Source organism: Impatiens glandulifera, chromosome 3 (genome assembly GCF_907164915.1).
Source record: "Impatiens glandulifera chromosome 3, dImpGla2.1, whole genome shotgun sequence".
NCBI lineage: Eukaryota > Viridiplantae > Streptophyta > Magnoliopsida > Ericales > Balsaminaceae > Impatiens > Impatiens glandulifera.
In genome coordinates, this window is record NC_061864.1 from 6,031,335 (window position 1) to 6,056,575 (window position 25,241).

Below are 25,241 nucleotides of genomic sequence, written 5' to 3' on the forward strand. Positions count from 1 at the left end.
TTTATAAAGAATTAATTTTAATTAAATCAAACAAGGAATTATATATAAAATATTCTCTCATCCATTCAAATATATAATAATATATATTTTTTTTATAAAAATATAATGAATTTAAGTATTATATGTAATAGTATATGTGAAAAATATATTTATTTAATTAAAAAATAAATAAGTATAATTGGAAAATAAAAAATAAGATATCTAAAAGAAAAATCTTATATAAGATATGAAATATAAGTTTGGAAGAGGAAAAAAACATAATCCGCGGAATAAGATAGGTTATATATATTATTATCCCAAAATACTTGTCGATTAAGAAAAGTAAATAGAGTAACTAGCTTCTTCTTCTTTGATCTTCCAGAAACCCCACCATTTGTATTCGTATTCGTATTCGTTGGTTGCAGAACTTCAGACCACAATAGTTCTCTGGTTACTTCTCTCCATATAAAATCGGCAATAAATTTGCTGGGGGGAAGAATAATGAGGAGTTCATCGGAGAAGTTATTGCAAGACCTGATATTGTACGCGGCAAGCGCCGCTCTCAGTGCTCTTGTGTTTTTTGTGGGTCTCCGACATCTTGACCCCAACCGTGAGGCTTCCAAGAGAGCTATCGAGCATAAGAAGGAGATTGCCCGCCGTTTAGGTCGCCCTCTCATCCAGACCACTCCTTACGAGGTGTGTACCTTTTATCATTCTCTTATTGTTGATTTGTGTATTCATCATGATTATTAATTAATTAATTAACACAGGATGTTATAGCCTGTGATGTTATAAACCCTGACAACATTGATATTGAATTTGGCTCTATTGGAGGATTGGATAACATTAAGCAAGCACTATACGAATTGGTAATCCTTCCATTACGCAGACCTGAACTGTTTTCACATGGCAAACTTCTTGGTCCCCAGAAAGGTGTCTTGTTATATGGACCACCCGGTACTGGAAAGACCATGCTTGCCAAAGCCATAGCCAAGGAGTCTGGTGCTGTTTTCATTAATGTCAGAATATCTAATTTGATGAGCAAATGGTTTGGAGATGCACAAAAACTAGGTTACATTTCCTTCTACATTTTCTTTTCTTTTCTTTTCTTAATTCTCCAATCTTTTCTTAAAACCCTGCACAATATCATCTGGCAGTGTCTGCTATCTTCAGTTTAGCATATAAGCTTCAGCCCGCAATCATTTTCATTGATGAAGTCGATAGTTTTTTGGGTCAGCGTCGCACCACAGACCATGAAGCTATGACCAATATGAAGACAGAATTCATGGCTTTATGGGATGGTTTCACAACAGATCGTCAGTCTCTTCTTTCCCTCCCCTTTATCATCATCATCATCGTCGTCGTCTCTACAGCCTTGTTTGATCTTGGGTTATTCAAAATACAGTTAAAATGAATAGAGGATTTAGTATTTTGGTAGATGATGCTAACTGAATTGGGTTCAAATAACCCAGATCAAACAAGGCTTACATGATAGGTTTTCTTCCAATTTTCTAAATATGATGTTTGGTATTGTTGTAGAGAATGCTCGAGTAATGGTTCTTGCAGCTACTAACCGTCCATCAGAACTTGATGAGGCTATTCTGAGACGACTCCCTCAGGCCTTTGAGATTGGCATGCCTGACCGAAAGGAAAGGGCGGAGATCCTGAAAGTGGTCTTGAAAGATGAGAGGGTGGAGGATGGTATCGATTTTGACAGAATAGTGAGTTTATGTGAAGGCTACACTGGTTCAGATATTTTTGAACTATGTAAAAAAGCGGCTTATTTTCCTATTAGGGACTTACTCAATGATGAGAAGACTGGGAAGACATCTAATGTAAGTATTATTATTATTATTGTTATTCTCATTTTCTATCCTACTATGTACTAAAATTGCTTATTGTTTAGCAGGAACCAAGACCATTGTCACAGTTAGATTTGGAGAAGGCTCTGGCTTCATCAAAAAAGACTAATGTTGCAGCGAATGAATATACTAGGTTAAACTCTCAATCATCGGGGGGATGGTCAAGGCACGGCGAAGCAAATGATTTTCCTGTTCAAGCTGCAATAAACGAGCTTTCTAAGATTGTTGTCTCGCAAATTCTGAATATCCAGTCAGATGGTGCTCAAGATCCTTCTTGATTTTGTTTTACAGTTCTTTTCTAAAAAACTTGATTTAAGTGCAACTGAACAGTTTCTGTCAGATGCTATTTTGTAGTATTCATTTGTTCATGGAGGAAACTTATCATATGTTCTTCTTTGAAGCTTTTGTTGTCAAGTTCAACCCCATTCTTATGTATTTTAGTGTCCACCAGATGGTGTAGTGTTCTTATTTTGAATGAATGAAACAAATAACTGAACACAGATCCTAAGAACTCCATCTTGTAACACAACTGATTGTTAAACAAATCAAGTACAACTGTCATAATTAATGCTAACATTCATTCAATTGTTATGCTGACCAATTTGATTTGATTTGTTTTGATCACTGGATACAATGTTTTGATATAAGAAACAATTATCTATTATCTTAGGATATAAGGTTGATTCAAATATATAAAATCAATCCTTGTGCACAACACAAATTATAATAAGTATGCAGCAAATGAAACCTAACTCAGCAAGAAAACTATAAACCAAACATAAATGATGATTCAAACATTTGAGTTGGAAGTTTGTTGAATTTTAGGAAAAATATATGTATAAATATTATAATTATAAAATAAATAACTGATGAAACCATTTTTTTTAGAAATATTTGTATTAAGTTGTCATTTCACTCTCTATTAAATATCATGTAAATTCGAATAAAAAAGTGGGTAATTTGATAATTGGTGGGAATATTAGCTATAAGCGATCCCTGTGAATTGAAAAAAAAAAAAAAAATTGCTGGAAAAGATGCACCTGAAGAAGGCGTTCTGGAGCGATAGCCAGAACACGGAAACGCAGAATCAATCGCCGTCGGCCATTACTGAACTGGTTAACTCGCTCGATAAGCAACGTCTTTACAGAGAGGTCACGCTTGCTCTACGGACCGGACTCAGAGACACCAGAGCTGAGTTTTCGTTTCTCCGAGTCCGAGGTCTTCGAAACATTCTCAAATTCCTCCGATCTGTGGCCGAATCCGATTCTACAATCAACCTCTTTTACCATAGTCAATCCATTCCTGATCTCCAAGGTAATCTCTTTCTCCAATTCTGAATCTGTATGTCATGGAACATCTTTTTCCTCATATTAGGGGTCAGAGTTGATTTGCTTATATCTTGTGTGTGCATAACCAGAAAAAATACTCACCTGATCATCGATTGTACTGCAATGTCGAATCAAAAAAATGGTATTTAATTCAATGATTATTGCTGTAAACTGGCCCTAGGAAGATTTCGTTTTCATCTTCCACTTGGGTGTACCAAATCAATCTGATTACTCCTTCCACAATTGTAGTTCATCATGAAATCCCAACCAAGTTAATAAATTAGTGCCTAAACCGTCCTTTGTCATACCTGTAATTTGGAAAAATGTGACATTTGGAGATATAAACATCATATGTAGTATTGGTAAATAATGTTATGAACTGCTGAAGGTTATAATAATTACACATTGGATTCTAGATTTGAAATGGTATTCAAATCAGCATTATTCTGGTGTGATCAGTGGTACCAGTTCTATTCCAATATTCACTACGAGAATTTGAAGAGCAAATGGTGACAAGCTTGGATCATATATTTGGCACAAAACCGATGAAAATAACTAGTCCTTCAACTGATGCTGAAGTTGCACTTGCACTTCGAGTTTTAGAAGGATGTTGTTTACTCCACAGAGAAAGCACAGGTCTTGCCCTTCAAAATAAAGCAATCAAGGTAGATATGCTTTGCTTCATTTTGTTATTTGTAGCTGTGGATTTTACTGTTTGTTGCAATGTAATTCGTTCAGGTTTTAATGAACATATTGTCAACTCGAGGAGTGCTTGAGCAAGGTGCATGCTTGGATGCTTTGATCTCAATAATGTTGGACTCATCAGCCAATCAAATGGTGTGAATTTACTATGTTCCTCAGTTAGAACTTGAGAGAGATGAAACATATATGGTTATCCAATCTTATTTACAGGACTTTGAAATATGCAATGGGATGGAAGAAGTTGCATTGCTTTTAAGAGACAAACAAATAGATGAAAATCTGAGGTTATTTTTCAATGTTTATGTCTCACTTTGTGTTGCTGAAGATGAGTAATAATATACCTTTGTTCTGATCAATCGAAACAGGTTAAAGTGCGGAGAGTTTTTATTGTTGGTGATTGGGCATGTAAATGGGAGGGAAAGATCCCCGATGGCAACAGTACATGAAGATATAAGGCGTCTTTTGGGTGAGAAATCTGCATCATTGATTTGGGCTGCAAGTCAGTTTGGTTCAACTCTTGACCCAGAACAGAGACTCACAGCTCTACACATTCAAGCTCGTCGTGTTCTTGAGTCAATCGATCTCTACTGACTGACTTCAAATCATGGTTAGCCCATTCGGTCCAAAAATGTCATTTCTCAATGTTGCCACCTAAAGCAGCAACAACCCGCCAGCCTAGATTAGATTAGATTGTTTTGGTCTGATTACCTGTTTCAAGTTATGTTATATTATCCTGTGTGAAATATCAAACATGTGTTTACTCTAATTATATATTATTATTATTTATTTATTCATAATGTACTAGTGTTTGTTTGGAGTTTGGAACCCTAATAATTTTGTTTTGAATTGAGAAATTAATTTAAACAAATATCAAATATGCATATGCATGTGTTTTGATGTCTGGATTTAAGATAGTGCTTGTAAGATCTGGCAAAGCTGCATGCTAACCTGACAGATAAAAAGAAAAAGCTTCTTCTGCCTGCCTGGATATCAAGGAAATATTTTATTTATAATAAATGAAACAATTTTTTTTTTATTGTTTTGAATAGTTCTTTACAATTATATGTCTAATATACAAATTATATATATGAAAAGACAAAAGTATATAAAATTAGATTATTTACAATCAAATCTTCTTTAATGGTAAGGATTTGGAAAATTAAGCACTCATTATTTGTTTTCTAATGTTGAATTTTGCAATTGGAGCAAAGATTATATTATAATTGACATCTTTAACATAGTTTATTCTCTAAAAAAGCTAATTAAGTTGAGTTTTAAATAAGAATTGAATCCAAAATTTTTGATATCTTAAACAATATTTTTGTTAATGAAATTATCATAATGAGTTATATTAATATATAATTTAGGATCTTTCTTAATTAATATAATATTTTTTATTTAAAAAAATGATCAAGATGAACGAGATGGACAAATGAGATTAACTTTAAGTGTGAATATACAAAGTTAATTCAAAATTATAGAAAACACCAATTCTGATAGTCTCGGAAGATGATATATATACATAGATGAAAGTTAATTCTCCACTATAAGCTAGGGTTAACATAAATACATTTTATTGATTAGGGTTTGTATTGATTATTTAACAGTCCAATTCATGTCTTAACCGGCCAATGTACTTCATTTCAATTAAGGTTTGTATATCATGTTTCATTATTTATAACTATCCCATAATACAAGCTAGCACAAATTACCAAAAAAAAACAGACAATTACTTTTGGCAATCCAAAACAATTAATTAAGTACATAAATATGTAAATAAACTATATATATATGATATATAATACAAACCACATTAAAAAAATAGAGAAAATTAACTTACTAAAATCCTTAAAAAAAAAGGAAACCCCATTTCTCACACAATTTGTTAGTTTCCGATCCAAAAAAGAAAAAGCAAACTATTTTTTCCTTGATGCAGAATTGTTACTATATATATTTACCATGATCCTGATCCACCCAACATCCCAGTCCAATACCCATCAGGCGGCTCAGCTCCATGCAATACTCTATTTTGATCAAGTTGATGATGACGAACTCTTGGAGTAACAGTCGACGTTGACGATGTCAAGTGATCCTCACCCTCCACTAATTGATCCATCCCTAATTGTAGACTTCCAAATCCATTCATATTCCCAAATCCATCCAACAAAAAATTCAGGTTTGGCTTGATTAATAACTCCTGTGAATGTGAAGGGAACCCTGTATTCATCATGCTACTGCTCGGGTTTAGGATCATGTTAGTGTTATAATAGCCATTGGCAGCCAAGTTGAGATCTTGGCCATAATCTGATGATGGGAAGGTGCAGTTAATTATTGGGTTTTTCTTTAATGTTGATGATGATGATGAGTATCTCTTGTTCTTCCTAGAACCTCCACCAACAGGAACATTTCTTAAGGTCCCACCTTCAGTCCAGTACCTTCTGCAAGTCTTGCACAAGTACCTTGGCTGAGAAAGACAGTAATTGTTGTAGTAACAGAATTTTGTATTAGTACAATTACATCTTGGACAATTCAATGCCTTATCCTTTTGTGGCCTTGGTCTCTTTTGATCAATATTATTGTTGGTTCTTTCAGCCTGTTTGGATTGATCTCCCATAACTAATGGTGCCTGCTTGACAACTCCATTACCCTGAAATTAAAGAGAACAAAAATAGGTCATTAGTCATGCATTATGATCTGTCAATCTCGATTCATGATTCAAGCATTGAGATTGTTCTATATATGTTTCTTTCTTAGCTAGATAACATATTATGTCTGTGGTCTTCTGAAAAATATAGATATAAAATGATAGATCATAAGATCACAAAGACCAATTGGAAACGAATTAAAGGAACTCTTGCAAACTGATAGATCACAACACTAACTAAATTAAACAACAAGCTAGCTAGTTAGGTGCTTGTTTTAGGTCATGGGGATATATAGAAAGAGAAAAAGAAAGTTGTAAAATTTCAAACATAAAATGATATATAAATCATCTAAGGAGACAACAATATCATCTTTCTCAGAAAAAAAAATCATGAATTTAAGAAAAGCAAGCACATTAAAGCATTGAAAAACTGAAAGTTGATCATATCATGATTTCAAAGAAAGATGGTGGTTCCTTTTTTTCTCTTTAATTACCTGTGGCCACTGAGATGCTTCCATTTTCAAAGAGAGAGTGAGAGAGGAAAAGGGTTTTGGGATCTTCTTCAAATTAAGAGAGAGAGAGATATTATAAACTTAATTAAAAGCACTCAACTTTGATCATCCTCTAGTCATGTGTAAGAAAAGCAACAACTTTTAGTGCAAGGGTATTTCTGTCCCAAAAGTTTCATGTGCTGCTTTTCTTAGTGGGTGGCTAGGTGTCACTTTCGTCTGTCTAGTTCATTGGATATCCAAAATAAAAATCAAACAGGTTTAACTATTTTATTTTATTTTTTAAATATGAAAGGTAATATAGGAGATTGTTCGTATTGGAGTTTAAAAAAAATCTAGAGAAAAAAAAAATAATAATGGGTATAATTTTGAGAAAGTGATGTTTGTTTTTGATAAAAAGACTTAAAGGGTATTCATATATAAATAAAATAAAAAATAATAATTTAAAATAGAAGATACTTAAGTATTTTTGTTAATGATTTGAGTAATGTGATAGATAAAAGGGGAGTGAAGTGATGTTTGATTTTGTATGAGCTTTTTAAAAATTCATACCGAACAAAGCCTACCATTATAACCATTTAGTGGTTTTTTCTTATAATATAAAGAATAAGTTTTACTCTCACTTGAAAATTTTCATTGGTTTAAAATTAAAAACAAGTCATTTTTAGAGAAACAAAATTAAATACATTCTAAATTGTGAAAAGATTTTTTTTTAATAATTTAGAAATCGATGAAAAAATATTTGATTATAGATAAAAATAATTTAAATAAAATATCAAAGAATTACAAACAAATGATTTGGTTATCTCATTCACGAGAACGTAAAGATCTTTATGCAAAGTGTATATATAATGAGAAGTTATATTTTTTAAATAAATAAAAAAAAACAAATTAGTAAGCTCAACCAAACAAACCATAAGTGCACAAGGGTTTGTCGTCCAAGTAATGATATTGCTATATAGTAGCACCCACTTTTCTGCCATAATTTTCTAATGGAATCAATTCGAATTCTATTCTATGTTACATCAATCTATTGTCATATACAGTACTAATTATAATATTATTTGGTACGAATAATATAAGTGTGAAGATATGTGATTAGAATTTATGTTTTAATAGTCTTCATTTTTAAATACAAATAGTAAATTAGAATTATTTGACCAATGATCACTCAACCAGCTAGGATAGAAAGTATTTTTCGTCGAAACTTTGTTAAATGTCGTATTGTTTATTTTATTTGGATCGTTTTCGATTAAGAATAATGTTATTATTCTACTATGTTTAAGACTATTAATATATTTTAGTTACATTCATAAAAAGTTTTAATTACTTATGTTATGCATTCTTAATAGTTAATTATTTAATTATCTCTATTCTCAAGACGGTTAAAATCTCGAGTTAACTTTTAACATCTTACGATTTTATGATTTCACATATAGTTAACGAGTCTGATTTTAAGTAACTCTTAAATAGATAAACTCTTACGATTTTAAATTTACGATAATAAGATTTTACGAGTTTATAAATAATTTCGATTTTACGATTTTACACAATTTTACTTTAAAAAAAATAACTTTATATTAATTAAATTAAAAATTAAAGTTATTATTTATTTAAATTAATTAATTGATATAGTTAATTTAATAAATATATTTTTATAGTGTTATTTATTTATTATTATTATTTAATTAATTTTATATTAAAATATATTATTTCTTAAAATTGGTCAAGTAGAAACTTAATTATATATATAAATAATAATAATAATATATAATTATTATTTTTTCAAATTAAACTCTTACGATTTCACGTAAACTCTATATTTTACGAGTTTACAACTGACTAACGATTCTACGTAAACTCTCGATTTTGATAGTATTGGGTATTCCATTAAATGACATTTTAAACTTAGATTATTTTTAAAAAATGCAGACATCATTTGCCACACGCCTATGTTGAATCGGTTTAAAGGAAGCATGCGACTTAATGTTGGGCAAGTATGCAGGGTGCGCGAGTGTTGATCCGGTCGGTTCTATAGTAAGGCTATTAGGTGGTCGTCCAGAGCCACCCCTTTTCAAGGGTCCCAAAAAATAAAAAATAAAAATAATGTACACTAACAAGGTTTTAATCTGGGACTAATTATAAGTATACAGGGTGCGCGAGTGTTGATCCGGTCGGTTTTATTTTTTTTTTCTTATTGTTAGGACAAAATTGTTGTACCAAACCGACAAACTTATTTAATTGTTTTATGCCTCTAAGTTGTAAATAAATGAATAGTTTATTTCTAATAAAATTAGATTAGTGTAATTATATATAATATAAATAAATATATTTTATTTCTCTTCATTAATTAATTATATATTTAATATATACTAGTACCAACCTCCGCTGAAATGGAGCTGCGGATTTTGAATTGGATGTATGCATGCATCTAAAAATGCAAAGGAATAAGTGGGGAAAGAGACACATTAAAGAAAAACATTATTATTGAATGGAAAATAGGATTTTTCTGTACCAAGTCTGCCGAGACAAAAATTGAATTATATTAGATAATTCTGACCAAATATTATTTTTGAAAATATTAAAATTTAATTTAAATAAAATATTGCATAAAAAAATTAATTTATAAATAATATATACAAAATCAAAATAATCATTCATGGTCTAAATGTTAAATTGGATGTCAATGAAATTTATAAAAACAATGAGAATATAAGAGGATTTTTTTAAATTTTATTACTTCATTTTATATACTTATAACACAATTATAATATTATTTGGATTACAAAAGTTCAATACAATAAAATTTATTTTTTTTACTAAATAGGATGTCGAATCAAACAATACACCACAATAAGTCAAATTTAAAAGGAGAAATAAGTTGCTCTCAAATACAGAACAAACATTGAAATCTAAGAAGAAAATATTTCTTCATATTATTAAATAAAATCTTATAATAAAACAGAGAAGGTTATAAAAGAGAGGAAATTAATCACAATAAATTTATATATATTTATAGGCCTAAGTGTAAATATTTTATCTCTTATTTTGAGTAGTTGGTCAAAGAAGTTTTTTAAAATTAAAAAGAAAATATATATATATATATATATATATATTTCTAATCTGATTTTTCTTGTAATGATATGGTAGTAATTAAGCACAGTGAGATAAATGACGTACTCTCACTGAAATCATATTTTTATTAATTAAAGTGTGAGATAATATTGTTAATGAGATATACATGAATGTGGAGGTGTCACAGGATCTCATTTATTTTTTATATATTTAATTTTGGGATTCAATAATTTGTGATTTTTTAAGCATCATCCTATAATCGAAATCCTAATATTTAGTATTTTAGGAATCAGTTGTCATTCAAACTATAGACATAAATAGTGATGACAATTTTGTATCTAATATTATTTTATCTTAGATATATTAAAATGTTAATTAATAAGTTTTGACATATTAAAAATAAGAGTACTCTAAAAATAAATATAAATATGATAAAAATTATCATTTATCTATATAGAAGAAGTCACTAAGATCAAACTACCAAAATAATAAGTATATATACATTAACAAGAAAATAGTTTAATAACAAAATTCTTATTAATTAAAAGAAATAAAAACATAATAAGGACCCTAACATAAATTGCATAGATTAAAAATTTGAGTTAACTTTTATTATTTTAAGAGAGACTAACGATGATTTAAATAAATTATTTTAAATTCAAGAGTTTATAAATTACTTTAATGTTACATTAATTTAAATCTATACACATCCTAAATGAATATAACACTCATTCAAATAAATGAAACTCTTTTGAATTTATGATTTTTGTTTGTTTGTTTTATTTTATTTTATTATTATTTCTTAAATTAATTTCATATTTAATTATATATATAACTAATGTTTTTTAAATAATTTTCTTTATTATAAATGGTCTATTTTACAAATCTCAATTAAGATAACGAGTTTGCTTTAGTAAAACTATTAATTTTTTACGATTTTAAAATTACTATATTACACACTTACAAATTATTTAGATATTACAATTTACAAAATAAAGTTAATTTATATTATATATTAAAAAAAACCATTTATTTAAATGAAATATATAATTAATTATGTAATTATGAATTTGTAAAAAAAAATTATATTTAATTATATATATATAACTAAGAAAATATAAAGTCTCTTTTCTATTAGTTAGTAAATTCTGTATTTCGATAAATACATAATTAAGAATTTGAGAAAATTTTGTTTATTTGGAGCCCAAAAATATAGCATAATAAGCAAGAATGCAACCCCAACCCAAAAGGTGAGAAGTGAGAACTAGTCCCAACGTTAAAAGTATTCGGCCCAAAAGGAGATTTCGGCCTTACTAATGGGCTTTATAGTGCGGGCTTTGGGAAGTTGGGCGACTTAATTATATATTTTGTATTTATTCTTCGTAATTTATAGAAAATAGCAATTGAATAAAGAAACGCTTGGCGCGAAAATGGATGTTTCCCGCGAAACCAACCAGCGAGCGAGCGCGCCCGTGTTTTTGTGAATAGAAATAAGACGCGGTCGAGGAGACCCTAGTTTCTCGCCGCGCAGTCCGATCGCTCATTTTGTCTCTCGCTCTATCAAGCCTCGTCCCATTCTGACAGTGCAACCAGCGATAGCATGGCGATGGCGGTGAAAATGAACAGGATCCGAGCTCCGAAGCCTCGCCCCGCCAAGTCTAAACCAGATTACAGCAACACTTGTTGTGAGAAATGTGGCTCGGGAAAATTCGACGATGAACTTCTATTATGCGATAAGTGCGACAGAGGATATCACCTCTTTTGCCTCAGACCGGTTATGGTTTCCGTTCCCAAAGGCTCATGGTTCTGTCCATCTTGCTCCATTGCCAAGAACAAAGACCACTACAGTATGTTTCTTCTTCTTCTTTTGCTTCCCCTTTAAATCTCTAGGAAGAAATCTTATTCAAGCTATCATTTCTTTACTTTCTTTTGATTTCGTCAAAATGTTACTGAATGTCTTGTTATCTGGCAGAGTTCCCCCTAACCCAGACCAAAATTGTTGACTTTTTTCGGATCCAAAGGCATTCAGAGCTAGCCCAGAACGTGAAAGTTACTCAAGGTTAGTCATATATTTCATCTCAAAAATTGGAAATAGATGCCACAAAGAGTTTCAAGTTAGTTTACTAATTAGATTTCTCTATAATACTTGCAGAAAACAAAAAGAAGAGAAAAAGAACAGTCAATTTTTCATCATTAAAGAAGAGAAGAAGGTTGCTGCCCTACATTCCAACTGAAGATCCCACCAGGAGATTAGAACAAATGGCCTCGCTGGCAACAGCTCTTACATCAACGGGAGCTGATTACAGAAACGAGCTCACTTACATGCCCGGAATGGCTCCTAGATCCGCAAATTCTGCTGCTTTGGAGCATGGCGGAATGCAGGTAAAATGTCTTAACAAAGATCAAGGCTTCCAATCACAATCGATTGGATAGTAAAAATTCATATATATATTCGAAATTGTGCAGGTTCTGTCAAAAGAGGATTGTGAAGCCTTAAATTTGTGCAAAAGGATGATGGAAAGAGGGGAATGCCCTCCCCTAATGGTTGTTTATGACCCAATTGAAGGGTGAGTTAATTGTAGTTTATGTCTTTTCTATTAAGAATAGAATACTCATGTACAGAAAAATTGATTTCAAGATTTTCTTCCTTGTTGTTTTGGATAGATATACTGTTGAAGCAGATAGATTGATAAAGGATCTGACTATAATAACGGAATATGTTGGAGATGTTGATTATTTGAAAAAGCGCGAAAATGATGATGGAGATAGCATAATGACATTGCTATATGCTTCTGATCCATCAAGAAGTCTCGTTATCTGCCCTGATAACAGAAGCAACATTGCCCGCTTTATCAATGGCATCAATAATCACACACTGTAAGTAAACTGTTTTAGCATTTGATCTGATAATTGATATGTTCTGTTGTCTTACTTTTGAATAAAATGCAGGGATGGGAAAAAGAAAAGGAATGTCAAGTGTGTGAGGTTTGATGTTGATGGTGAATCTCGAGTTTTGCTGATTGCTACTAGAGATATATCAAAGGGCGAGCGATTGTACTATGACTATAACGGATATGAGCATGAATACCCAACTGACCATTTCGTATGATCAACAAACAAATTATTATTGATTGATTATCCTTTTATACTCATTGCTTAAACCTTATTATGATTGCTTGATTATACAAAAAACTGTGTTCCAATCAAGCCTTAGAACTTATTTTGAATATTTGGTCACCTTAGGAATTATGTTCCAAGTGTAAGGAGTACCATTTGGAATTTTTATGATAATGGTTTATATACTACAAATGGTGGATTTTTATCCCACTATTCTTTCACTTTTCTTGTTTTCTTATAATCATATCATCAAATGCAAGAAAATCATATATAGGATGAGCAAGAGCAATTGACAGGTGACTGTACATTATGGTGCAGTAAAACCTTATCTTCTATTCTCTGCCATTCATTGTGAATTCATCTTGTCTCCACCATCTCCTTTGTTTGTTCTGTATATAGTGTACATTATTGATGACTAAAGTACTACAGTGAGTACAGTAGGTGGGAATAGTGGAAATCATTCAGCCAACATGAATAAGTAGCAATTATAAATATTTTTTTTTCTCTCAGGGTATTTAACTTCTTAATCCTAGAAGAGCACTGATTAAGTTATGTTAATTTATTTCCAGACAAGGACAAAAATAATTAAATAGCCTGATATGGATTGGTGGAGACCCAATTATCTAATGCTCCCTCCCAACATTAGTGGTTTATTTAATTTGTCTTAACTCTTAATGAGTGATTAAAACAACATTAGTGCCTTAGAGTGTTCAAAAGTTTCCTCATGTTTCCCTTTTTGCTAGTGCTGCTGCTAATGGCACACCAAAGTTCAACCCCCTTGCCTGCACAAAGCCAAAATGTTAGGCCTAAAGTTGTTGATATAAATTTATTTCTTTTTGTTTGCTTATGTACTATTTCTTTTTAGGCCAAAGCAATTGTATCTACCTGTCTTAAAATAGAGTTCTAAGAATCTTCCAACGCCAATAACACCTTCACAATCTCACTTAACTCATCAGGATAGCCAATACCTAAAGTTTAAATATCTAGTTTGATTTAAAAATTACAGTTCAGGATGACAATGGTCCACCAACAGTTTATACTTATCTGCTCTATAAGGCCTTGTTTGATCTGGGTGATTTGAAACTAATCTCAAATACCCTCTATTTTAAAGGGTAATCTTGTATAGAACCCCAAATAACCCAAGATCAAACAAGCCCCAAATCTGCCGACAACTCTTCTCTGTTTTTTTCTTCAAAATGATAACTGTTCCTAGTCTTAATGGTTCAAATATGAAAGAGGGGGTATCACAACAATATAAGATCCTAGTGATATCTGCTACAGTTTGTTTTGCTGCTAGTGGGAAATTGTCTAGATAAAGAAGGTAGTTTGACTTATGAAAGAAACTAAAAGTTTTTTAAGTTGAAAATGGTAGGGCTATAGGAGCCATGCAAAGGGTGGGAGGTTGATTGCATTGTCCACATGCATACAAATCAGTTGACTAAAGAGATTGTGGCTTATAGGTATTGCAACTTATCATCATTGTATTAGCTATTGGGTGGGGTGCACCATGACAACAGCTACAATGGCACTTTCCCTTCCATTCACCATAAAAGAAAACCTTTCCTCTAAGCCAAATCCATCTTAGAACCATACCACATGAAAATCTGCTAAAAATAGTATTAAGATCAGCTGGCAATGGCTCTTAATAGCTCCACTGCCTGTCTTCTAATTTTCCTCTTGCTACTTACTTACTCTTTATCAGGTAAAAAGCTTAAAATCCCTCTTCTCATAACTATAGCTATATACTGCAATGCTCTCCTGCATAACCAAAAATGTCTTATCCAAATGTTTCTTCTCATTTTTAACCAAAGGTGGAATGATGGTAGAAGGCATCAGCGGAAGCATGAACAAACTTCACCTTGTAAACAAGGTAGATAACTTGTCATTTACTACAATTGTGGCGAAATATAATACATTATCATCTATTAAGTTTAATCTGACATCGAAATAGAAATAGTCGGTCTGATAATTCATCTATCATATTTTTTTAAGGATGGGCTTCAGGTGAATTCTAGAAAGTTGTTGGTACATCATACAATCCTGGATTATGATTATGCTGGGCCAAACCCTAAGCATGACCCTAGAAAGGGGAAACCTGGCATTGGTGGCAAGAATCCTTAACATTGATTGTTCCATGTCTATCTCTCCATTTAAATAACAAACAGATAGTCAATTGGAGAGTTTTTATATGTACGAGGAAAAAAACACACAGATATTATTATGTATGTGGGTATGGTTTTGCTAATAGTCTTTAAGTGTTTCTCTAGCAGTTCTTCAGTGTTCATGTGATGGCTAGCTCTATGGTTGGCTAAGGAGTTATTGTTGGGCCCATCTAGAGTTATTGATATGTAATGATCATCTTGTTTGAGCTAATTAAATATAATAAAAGGAAAGTTAATTATCTATGGGAATAAACTATTTTTAACAAAAAAATTACATAAAAATCAAGATCCAAGACAGATGATTAACATTTTTTTGATTGTTTAAATTGAAAACACCCTTCCACACCATGAATACAAGTAACAAAGATGAAAGGCAATTGACAAATGTTATTGATTTAGCACTTGATGCTAGATTTTCAGAGGGAAAAATTGCAAGGAAATGAATGACTGCTCCTTATATGGCAAGATTAGCACATTAAAGATTCTTCATTTGGTTTGAAACTAGCTTTGTTCTTCCTTGGGTCGAAAATGACTCTTTGTACTTATTTGAATCTCTTTGCCAAAACATGCTATGTTTTGACTTAATGTTTGTTCTTATTAAATATCGAATATGAGATACAGATAAAATTCTTTTTATTTGAATTACTTCGTGTCACGCTTTAATCCTACCAAAATAATGGTTAAGAGCAACTTTGAATATAAGGTTTTATCATCTAATTGTTTTAAATTCTCTATAAAACACAAAATGGGAAAATAAAGATAATTAATTATTTATTGACATTTTCATATAAAGATTGGATTTTTATGACACTAATGATTGAAACTAAATGTTAATAATGTTAAAATCACTTACTGTCTAATTAACGTCGCATATTAAGAAATATTTGTCTATATACTCAAAGGAATCATTGCAACCAAGGAAATTTACTGTAATAAATAAAAAGAAGGCATTTTTGTTGTGTCTCCATTTGATAAAAATATGTAATTATGTATGACTTGTTCTTGTGGCCTGTGTGTCTTCCCGGCTAATTTGACCTTGACCGTAGCGGCGGAGGCCGACAGTCATACGTGGTTCCCTGACCCACATCCAGACGCGGCTAAATTCTCGTATACTCACCAAATGACGACGGTAAATTAGGATATACGTAAAAACTCTTCCTGTTAGCCCGTAATCCGATCGAAATTCTGGAACTTGAGCTCAACATCTCTCTCTAACTTACCCATCTTACCCTTTCTCCCTCTCTCTCTCTCGATGCCGTTTTGCTACGTGGGTTCGTACCAAGACGGCGGCGATGGCGGAGACCAAAATCGGATCAAAATTTTATACAGAACCTACGGCAGTGGACCTATCAAGGTCCTCATGATAATCGGTAACCATCAATTTCTGTCTTATCTATTTCTACGATGTTAATCGTTTTCTCACAATCAATTATAAGGTTTGTGGTCGTTGGCCGGTCAGGTTTGGCTGGAACCCACGATTCATGGAATCCACAAATTAAGGGACTGACGGGAACATTGGTGCCCAATGACGATCATCTGGCGGCGTTTGATAAAGAATCATCTGGTATTGATGGGGATGGGTTCAATCAGGATGCTGTTGAAGTATGTGCTTTTGATAATCGTGGAGTTGGTTGCAGTTCTATTCCAACAAAAAAATCTCAATATTCGTGAGTGCCATTAATCGGTCAGCTGCAGATCAGATTAGTTTTTAGCAGGATCTATATAATCTTCCTCAATTACTCAGCTGTAAAATTATAACAGAAAGTATTGATATTAGCTAGAAATGGTTGATTGTTTTGTGAATGCAGAACCACAATTATGGCAAAAGATGCAATAGCTCTAATGGATCATTTGGGTTGGAGAAAAGCACATGTTTTTGGCCATTCAATGGGTGAGTGCTAAGCATAGTTCCATTGAAATTGTTTGACCTAACTGCTTTATTTCGTGTTTTTGTTGTGCGAAACAGGTGCCATGATAGCGAACAAGGTTGCTGCAATGGTGCCTCATAGAATTCGATCTTTGGCTTTGTTAAATGTAACAGGTGGAGGTTATGAATGCCTACCAAAGGTATTAATTAAGATATTTCTCATCTGCAATTTAAAGCTCTGATAAACTCAAATGGTGTTTTTCTTACAGATTGACCGCAGAACACTATCCATTGCATATCGTTTCTTGAGGGCAAAAACTCCTGAGCAGAGGGCGGCAGTAGATTTGGATACCCATTATACAAAGGTGTGAATATTATATGCAGGAATCCATTGTCACACACCCTGATCAATTAGACAATTACTATCCAAACGAGGCTGATAACTTCATTCATTCTACCCATTTGTGCAGGAATATCTTGATGAATTAGATGGAGCAAATACAAGAAGAAGTATTTTATATCAAGTATGAAATTCAAATCTTTTTCAGGTCTTATGATTTGCTGTTCAAGTAGTTTTTTTTATCTTCATTTTATCTACTATTTGATTGCCATGTAAAATCAATGAACATGTTAGAGGAACTATCTGTATTAGTGAATTGTTGCGAACTGGGCCCTGTTTACAATACAAACATCGAAGAAAGGAGGAAGAAATTTGAATTGAACAGAACGAGACAAACAAACAAACAATACATTAATTGAGTTTGATTAGGATGAACTTTGTTTTAATCATTAAAAGTGATGCATGGGGGTGGGTGCAGGAGTATGTAAGAGGTATATCAGCTTCAGGGATGCAAAATAGTAATGGTTTTGATGGGCAAATCAATGCTTGCTGGAAGCATAAAATGACAGGGAAAGAACTCGAGTACATATGCTCTGCTGGAGTTCTTATCTCAGTCATTCACGGCAGGTTCATATCAAAGATTCATTTTTCTGAAGAATGAATGAATAATCAGTTTAACTTTACAAATGTGAATTGTTTTAGACATGATGTGATTGCTCAATTCAACCATGCAAAGAGACTTGCCCAGAAGCTCCAGCCTAATGCCAGAATGGTGGATCTCCATGGAGGTCATTTAGTTAGTCATGAGAGAATCGAAGAGGTAGTAAAGTAGTAATTTATTTCTTTAAAGTGCATGTATTAATTATACATAACTCATCATGAGTTGTTGATTGGATGTTTAATTAGGTGAATCAAGCACTTATAGAATTGATCAAAGCATCTGAAAAGAATTTAAGTCCATACGACTGGACAAACTTGACCCAAGAAACATCCGGTTAGATAAATCGATGAACACATAACATAACTCATGTCTTGTTGTTGTTCTTGTTTCTTATGATGGATGTTTTTTACAGGTTGGCAACTGATAAACATTCCAGAAGGAAGGGGTATAAGTCTTGTGGTAATGAATATAGAGAAGCTGTACATATTTGTTTTACACCTGTTTGGACTGTTGATCCTCTTACTCAAGTATCTGCAAAAACTTTTGAGAAGCTTAAAACCAAGTAGAGTTGGATCATCATTGTCCATAGACGAAGACAACAATTAAGAGACAATCAATCAATCCCTGCAAACTGGTAAAGTAAATCATCAATTTTTTCATTTCCATACTGACAAAAGAAAGTGAGGTTGCAGCAAGAATTACGTATATTACAGAGAGTGTGTCAAGGTAGCAGATGCCCATATAAAAAAACATTCTTTTTGTGTCTGATATGAAACATTAACTGTAATACAAGTTTCATACATATATACACATTTGCTGCTCAATGAATGATACTAGTTATTTGCGATTTGAGGCAGAGACTATAAATTAGACTGGTACTGTATAATATATAAGAAGATATTGAAGATGGGCACGGTAAAACAAACAGTTACCTGAGACATTAGAAGTCGCCACTTTTCATTCATTCGATCCTATGCCCATCTTTCAGAGAGAAAGATGATGAGTGATGATATTAATGAACATGGAGGCGGAAGCGTAGGAGAGAGAATAGAATTAGAGAAGAGAGAAGGGAGAAGGGGGGCAATCAATATTCAATAATTAGAAGAAAGATGGGGAAAGAAGAAGGTGATAAGTAATATACCAGGGGAATATGCCATTACTCTTGTTTTCTTATTATTATTATTCTTATTTATAAAGTTCTTTTTTTTTTCTTATTGATAAAAAAATATAACACTAGCAAACGTAAGCACATGAATATATACTAGTAATAGTAATTTTAGTTTATTTTAAAACAACATAACATTATTTATTAAAAGTACTGAAATGGTGAGGAAGGCAAGAGTTTGAAAAAAGTCAAAATAATATTTAACAAATTATTCGAAAAAATCAGAAAGAGGGAACTTAAATATTGTTGTTTTTGTGACTTCATTGTATCGGATATTTCTATTTCTATTTTGGCAAAGGGTTCAATTTTGTTCATCATATTGGATATTTCAATTTTGGCAAAGGGTTCAAGTTTGTTGAGTAATAGGGATTGTCTCCATGTATAAATGAGTGAGTTACCATTATTGATTACATCCCTCTACTATTCATGGTCCTTGTAAAGACCCTTACATTTCGTTCTGCCCAGATTTGGTAAATAAAGGTGGCAAATAAGCATTTGAGGGCATTTGAGTAAAAGTTACCGCCTAACACAAATGTCTTAATTGTACGTCATTCGTTAGATAGTTTAAACAAACTCATACATGTCGAAAATCTACCACAGTCAAAGTTATGAAAGTGCAATTTTCGAAAAGATGGTCAGTAGTCTCCTCTTCACCACACATAAGAGACATTTTGTATCTGGGATCTTCATATACTTTCGAAGACGATCACGTGCTGTCAACCTTCCCCGAAAAGCAAGCCAAATAATGAATTGATGTTGTGAAATGATTTTTAGGATCACATTAATATTGATTAGATATCATCACACGAAAATTATGATTGCAATTATAGGTTTTCTTGTAACTTTGTAGAAGATATTATTATAATATGGTAATACTAAGATAGTTCAAATTATATGAGTGATTTGTAATAGAACAAATGTCATTCGAGTCATGCCTAAAAGATCAGGTCATGATTGTGGAGTCGAGTCAATGATATTGTTGATTTTTTTTGTATGCATTACTCAATTATCTTAAAAGAAAAAACATTTCCACATAATTAGTGAAAGTTTTGATCATCTAAGATCTTATCATTTTGCTTGCTTGATAACCTATTGCAAATTTCCATTAGCACTTGTGTAATAAAAAAATAATTATCTCATTATAACAATGTAAAGTTTGGAAGGACCTATAACAAATATTATATTATTTGTCTCAAACTTTTATTTATCTTTTTATTTTTTATCAAATCACCAATTAAAATACCAAAACCCTCTTATTCTATTTCTTTATAATATTTTAAATTAACAATAAGTTAATTTAATAAATAAACAAAATCAAAATATATATTTTTTTTCAAATAACCGTAGCTATATAGTTAAACAAACCTTGAAAATCCACTTTATTATATTTCCATAAAAATAAATAAATAAATAAAATAATTAGGGCACTGATTTTCTTGGTAAGAAGAAGAAGTAAGAGGTAAAGTTGATAATTTGCCATATTTTAAACCCCTTTGTAGGAATGGCTGCTGCAATGGATAAAGGATTCAGTAAATAACGGCGGTGGGCAGTATAATTAAGGGGATCTCATTTAAACAAACGGCATGCTGCCAACGTAATTATTTATAACTAATAATAAATATAATTAGTTTTAATTTAACTTATTAATTAACCATTTCATCAGTTTTTTCAAGTAACTTATAATAAATAAATAGGGCCCCACCCATATTTTTAAAAAATAACCTCGTTAACCGTTGCAATCGCAATTATTCTCATCATTAAATCCGTTGGGATGCGTTTAATTACACTTCACAAACGCAAGCAAGCATGCATCAATATACTATTCTCTCTCTCACACATACATACATACACACACTTAAGTTTAGTTTGATTTAACATATTCGCTTAAGTAGCGTGCAGTCTATTATGTTCGGGATGGAAAGCTTTATTCAAGAAAAAAAATATGTTGGATCAAACCTGCTTATAATGATGATAATAGTAAGTTACTACTAATTCACTTAATTACACTTAAGTATGAAATTAATAATGAAAAACATTACGCAGCCTCCTCTATTTTTTCTCTTGATTTGATTGGTAATTGTTCTTATATTAAATACACTAAAGATGTTACTGTAAATATCTCATAACTATATAGCTAGCTAGCTACTAGGTAATTGAATATAACTATCCTATCCAGCTTCATATATATATATATATATATATATGTAAACAAACCAGCCTAGATCCTAACCAGCTTCATTTAAAATTATGGATGGCAAGCAACTTGATATGGTGAAGTTGGAGAAACAGAATGATTCTTCTGAATGGATTTACTTCGATCCAGGAAGGTAATTATTATTAATCATCTTCTACAATTCATGAATTATATATATGCTATGCTACATACTGAATCTGATCATATATATATATATATATGTACTACATACTACAGATTGTGGGATGATCAACACTACTTATATAATGGTTACCACTACCAGCAAGACAACAACAGCAACTATACCTTTTTCAGCAGCAGCAGCAGCAACAGCTCTTTAGATTACTATCATTATTATGATCATCATCATCATAATAATTTCCAATTTGATCCATTCACTGATTTCCAATGGGAGTTTGTTGATTTCCCAGTTCTTGATCATAACAACTTCCAGACCAAGGACAAGGACAACAACAACAGCTCGAATAATAAGAATGTGCATGAAGAAGAGGAAGAAGAAGGAGGAGGGGATGATGCTCGGGCAACAACTAAGATGAAGATGAAGAAGAATGATGGAGGAAGAAGAGATCATCAGTTGAGAAGGAGTGGGAGGAGATCATCAAAATCTGGAGGTGGTGTAGAATTGGAGGAGATTCAAAAGTACTTTGATGTTCCAATAACTAAAGCAGCCAAGGAGCTTAAGATTGGGCTGACTGTGCTGAAGAAGAGATGTAGAGAACTGAACATAATGAGGTGGCCCCATCGCAAGATCAAGAGTTTGAATTCTCTCATTCATAATTTCAAGGAACTGGGGATGTGTAGGAAGGAGATAGAGATGTTAGAACACCACAAGAGAATGTTGGAGAAGAAACCAGAGTTAGACTTGACTGACAGAACTAAGAGACTCAGGCAAGCTTGTTTCAAGCTCAATTACAAAAAGAGACACAATTCTCTTCCTTCTTCATCATGATTGTGTGTTTGTGTTTGTGTGTGTGTGACAGAGAAAAAGAGAGCTTCTTTTTGTGCTCTCTGGTTTTAGGGTTTAGGGTAGATAGTTGGCCATTTTTTGGGGGGTTTCATTGAGCTATCAGGTTTTTATTTGAAAATCAAGAATAATATATAAACAAGTAACATTAAATAGTGTTAATTCTCCCACAAACAAACAACAACAAAGTAATTCCTTAAAGATTTAAGCATTTTGTACCTTGGTGAAGGAATTTTGTACAGCAATAGCAAATTCATCATCATGATCATCATAAGCTTTGATTCATGCATTGGAGGCCTCTGCAAATCCACAGCCAAACCCCAAACAAGATTGAGCAAATGATCAAGTCCATGGACAATACAATCCAAACATGTTTCTTCCACACTTTCTTAGCTTTCAGTCCAGGATCCAATAATCCAATGTTCCTCTGCAAAATAACAGAGTCATCTGAAACATCCACTTTCTTCTCATCTATACCTTTCCCAATAATATCCATGCTCATCCTCCTCTTCTTTTTCTTCAACATAATTGCATAATCTCCTCCAAGCAATGGCACGGATCCCGTCCTCTTCTCAATTGAATCAAGGCTCCCGCTTCGATTGTGCCTGTGTCTCTCACTCGGTGTAAGAGGAGGCTCGATGTGTTCTGTTGACGCTAGCAACCGATGAAATATTGGACTGAAAACGCCTTGAAAACAATGAGAGCTAATCTTTTTCAAATCATCATCAACGCCCTCTGACGCCGCGATTTCTTTGTATGCTTCCATAACCTTACGGAGAAATGCAATTCCTTCCGATTTCTCCATCGTATGGATATAGATAGCGAAATAGACATGGCTATCGTCGATTAAGAATGTGTACGATTTGCCTCTGACTGTGTGAGAGAAGATCTCGTGGTTTTGAGGGACTTTCTCTAGACATTTCGCAGCTAGGGCTGCGAGATCGGCGTTTTCCGAGTTGAATTCTGCAACGATTGTTGTGCCTTGGGAGACACAAGCGTAGCGGATCGAATCAGGATTCGAAAGCATAGTTGCATATAAAAAATGAAGAAGCAAACCGGTGATGGAGATCCGAAACCTCCTTCAAATCAACAATTGGCGGCAACAATTGAATCTCCTGATGAATCTGGAACTACTTTTTCAATTCTAGAAACCCCTGAATTTGAAATGCGAAGGCAAATACTTGGCTGCATTTGAGTGTACATATATAAATCAATCAAATGCGGATCCTGGATCAATCTAGAAAGATGATTAGGTGATATGAAATCGGAAGAAGAAATAATTGAAATGCAGAGAGAGAGAGAGAAAAACGAAAGAAAGGTGAATCCAAATTCAATAAAAAGATAAGCTTGCTGGGAGAGATGACGGGGCCTGCCTGCCTGCCTAGAAGAGGAAAGAACTACCATTGGGTGTGTATATATTTGTTTAACATAAACATAACAATATTTACTAATTATATTTTACTATAAAGTAACCATTTTAATCAGCTTATTTCCTATGATAAGTTTTTATTTTTGTTAACAAAAAATAATAATTCTAACTTAAACTAAAAAATTATCAAATAAAAATAATTTTATCCATATTTTTTTCATATCAAATAATTTATTTTATTTTGACAAGGGAATTGCAGAGTATTATCAAAGGAATAATTAGTTATAACTTTTTCAATAAGGGCTTTTGTGAAGAAGATTCTAAATATAAGAAAAGTTTATTCTCAAGATTGGTCATATTGTTTATTTCACTACAAATATGGTAATTGGCATGAGTGTCCAACATGGAACTCATACCAGACCGAAAAAGTTGATTAAATTGTGTTACACGCAATGAATTTGTCTCTCGAGGTTAGTTTGTTCGTTGAAAGATTTAACAACCTTTCTCAAGGTTGTCATGTATGATGCAAACATCATTTCATTTGAACTGACCGGATCATTCCTTGTTTGATGCAGGAAAATATGAACTATTTGCCATATTTGAGTGATATTTTTCCCTTTGATCTTCTGTAATATTTAACAACCTCTCTCAAGCTAAGTAACTAATAAGTAAGGCTTTCCAAACAAATAAATGCTAAGTCAGTTGTCTATTAATTGCTTGTGTTAATTTAGGAAGTCCCACATCGAAAAGATGAAGTATAAGAGATTTTGAAAGACAATTATAAAAAGAAGCAAACATGTAACTAAAAAATTACTTACCTGGACAGGGTCAATGGGCGATCAAGAAGGCCCATGGTCTAGATTCACGGTCTCCATTGCACTCTGGTGATGCGTTTGTCTAAGGTCAGCCCAATGGGTTGAGCCTGTGTCATAATTTGTGGCAGAGGGGGCCTGCGTTCGCGCGGCTCCTACTAATTAGTAGTTTTGAATTATTATCTCTATTTTTTAATTGCTTACTTGCTGGGTCTGGCATGGAGTTTTTTGGCCTGACAACAAAAAGCATTTTAAAAAATAATAATATTTCAGTATAAAAGTATGAAATATTCAATTACTCATTTAAAATATATTCCTTAAATGAGAGTTTTTTTTTTTTAAATGAGTTCATACCTTAGTTGATATCTATTTACTTTCATTGCTTAAAAATAAAAAAGTGAGTTTGGTTGTATTGATTCAATTTCAATTCAAAACATTTTAAATTGAATGAGGATTATAAATGTAATTTT

At 32.3% G+C, this 25,241-nt stretch overlaps 8 protein-coding genes, 1 long non-coding RNA gene and 1 other non-coding gene across 12 annotated transcripts; 7 read left to right on the top strand and 3 right to left on the bottom strand.

The window, feature by feature from the left end:
* The first annotated feature begins 317 nt into the window (after positions 1-317).
* On the top strand, positions 318-2,341 carry LOC124929461 (outer mitochondrial transmembrane helix translocase-like). 2 transcript variants are annotated; one of them, XM_047469824.1, is made up of 5 exons: positions 318-675; positions 750-1,050; positions 1,137-1,295; positions 1,519-1,814; positions 1,886-2,341. In XM_047469824.1, the coding sequence occupies exons 1-5, from the start codon at positions 481-483 to the stop codon at positions 2,117-2,119; spliced, it is 1,185 nt and encodes a 394-aa protein (XP_047325780.1). In that variant the 5' UTR covers positions 318-480; the 3' UTR covers positions 2,120-2,341. The 2 variants fall into 2 exon arrangements, with proteins under 2 accessions (XP_047325780.1, XP_047325781.1); XM_047469825.1 differs by having other exon boundaries at positions 319-675; positions 1,889-2,341.
* Positions 2,342-2,842: 501 nt separating this feature from the next.
* LOC124931105 lies at positions 2,843-4,688 on the top strand. The gene is made up of 5 exons (XM_047471495.1): positions 2,843-3,155; positions 3,629-3,834; positions 3,908-4,006; positions 4,082-4,155; positions 4,237-4,688. Exons 1-5 carry the CDS (start codon positions 2,876-2,878, stop codon positions 4,460-4,462), a joined length of 885 nt encoding a protein of 294 aa, XP_047327451.1. The 5' UTR covers positions 2,843-2,875; the 3' UTR covers positions 4,463-4,688.
* Positions 4,689-5,492: 804 nt separating this feature from the next.
* Positions 5,493-7,092, bottom strand: LOC124932489 (dof zinc finger protein DOF4.6-like). Of its 2 annotated transcripts, XM_047473127.1 has the most exons (3): positions 7,010-7,092; positions 6,408-6,518; positions 5,493-6,335 (listed from the first exon to the last, which is right to left on the bottom strand). In XM_047473127.1, the coding sequence occupies exons 1-3, from the start codon at positions 7,031-7,033 to the stop codon at positions 5,826-5,828; spliced, it is 645 nt and encodes a 214-aa protein (XP_047329083.1). In that variant the 5' UTR covers positions 7,034-7,092; the 3' UTR covers positions 5,493-5,825. The 2 variants fall into 2 exon arrangements, with proteins under 2 accessions (XP_047329083.1, XP_047329082.1); XM_047473126.1 differs by having other exon boundaries at positions 5,494-6,518.
* Positions 7,093-11,560: 4,468 nt separating this feature from the next.
* LOC124932031 (histone-lysine N-methyltransferase ATXR6-like) lies at positions 11,561-13,437 on the top strand. The gene is made up of 6 exons (XM_047472631.1): positions 11,561-11,946; positions 12,072-12,158; positions 12,252-12,481; positions 12,566-12,666; positions 12,764-12,976; positions 13,049-13,437. Exons 1-6 carry the CDS (start codon positions 11,700-11,702, stop codon positions 13,206-13,208), a joined length of 1,038 nt encoding a protein of 345 aa, XP_047328587.1. The 5' UTR covers positions 11,561-11,699; the 3' UTR covers positions 13,209-13,437.
* Positions 13,438-14,768: 1,331 nt separating this feature from the next.
* LOC124932325 lies at positions 14,769-15,444 on the top strand. Its single transcript, XM_047472946.1, has 3 exons — positions 14,769-14,918; positions 15,028-15,086; positions 15,209-15,444. The coding sequence occupies exons 1-3, from the start codon at positions 14,852-14,854 to the stop codon at positions 15,335-15,337; spliced, it is 255 nt and encodes an 84-aa protein (XP_047328902.1). The 5' UTR covers positions 14,769-14,851; the 3' UTR covers positions 15,338-15,444.
* A 920-nt stretch (positions 15,445-16,364) lies between these two features.
* Positions 16,365-19,096, top strand: LOC124932421 (putative aminoacrylate hydrolase RutD). The gene is made up of 10 exons (XM_047473045.1): positions 16,365-16,748; positions 16,838-17,045; positions 17,187-17,269; positions 17,345-17,445; positions 17,515-17,610; positions 17,716-17,769; positions 18,064-18,212; positions 18,288-18,405; positions 18,492-18,579; positions 18,659-19,096. Exons 1-10 carry the CDS (start codon positions 16,631-16,633, stop codon positions 18,850-18,852), a joined length of 1,209 nt encoding a protein of 402 aa, XP_047329001.1. The 5' UTR covers positions 16,365-16,630; the 3' UTR covers positions 18,853-19,096.
* On the bottom strand, positions 18,480-19,327 carry LOC124932422. Its single transcript, XR_007098747.1, has 2 exons — positions 19,179-19,327; positions 18,480-18,877 (listed from the first exon to the last, which is right to left on the bottom strand). It is a non-coding gene; the product is annotated as an uncharacterized LOC124932422 (long non-coding RNA).
* Positions 19,328-21,658: 2,331 nt separating this feature from the next.
* On the top strand, positions 21,659-22,575 carry LOC124929023 (protein RKD4). Its single transcript, XM_047469278.1, has 2 exons — positions 21,659-21,738; positions 21,921-22,575. Exons 1-2 carry the CDS (start codon positions 21,659-21,661, stop codon positions 22,573-22,575), a joined length of 735 nt encoding a protein of 244 aa, XP_047325234.1.
* Positions 22,576-22,718: 143 nt separating this feature from the next.
* LOC124930384 (phytolongin Phyl2.2-like) lies at positions 22,719-23,940 on the bottom strand. Its single transcript, XM_047470734.1, has one exon. It carries the CDS (start codon positions 23,615-23,617, stop codon positions 22,859-22,861), a length of 759 nt encoding a protein of 252 aa, XP_047326690.1. The 5' UTR covers positions 23,618-23,940; the 3' UTR covers positions 22,719-22,858.
* An 829-nt stretch (positions 23,941-24,769) lies between these two features.
* On the top strand, positions 24,770-24,930 carry LOC124933240. The gene has a single exon (XR_007098937.1). It is a non-coding gene; the product is annotated as a U1 spliceosomal RNA (small nuclear RNA).
* Positions 24,931-25,241: the final 311 nt, after the last annotated feature.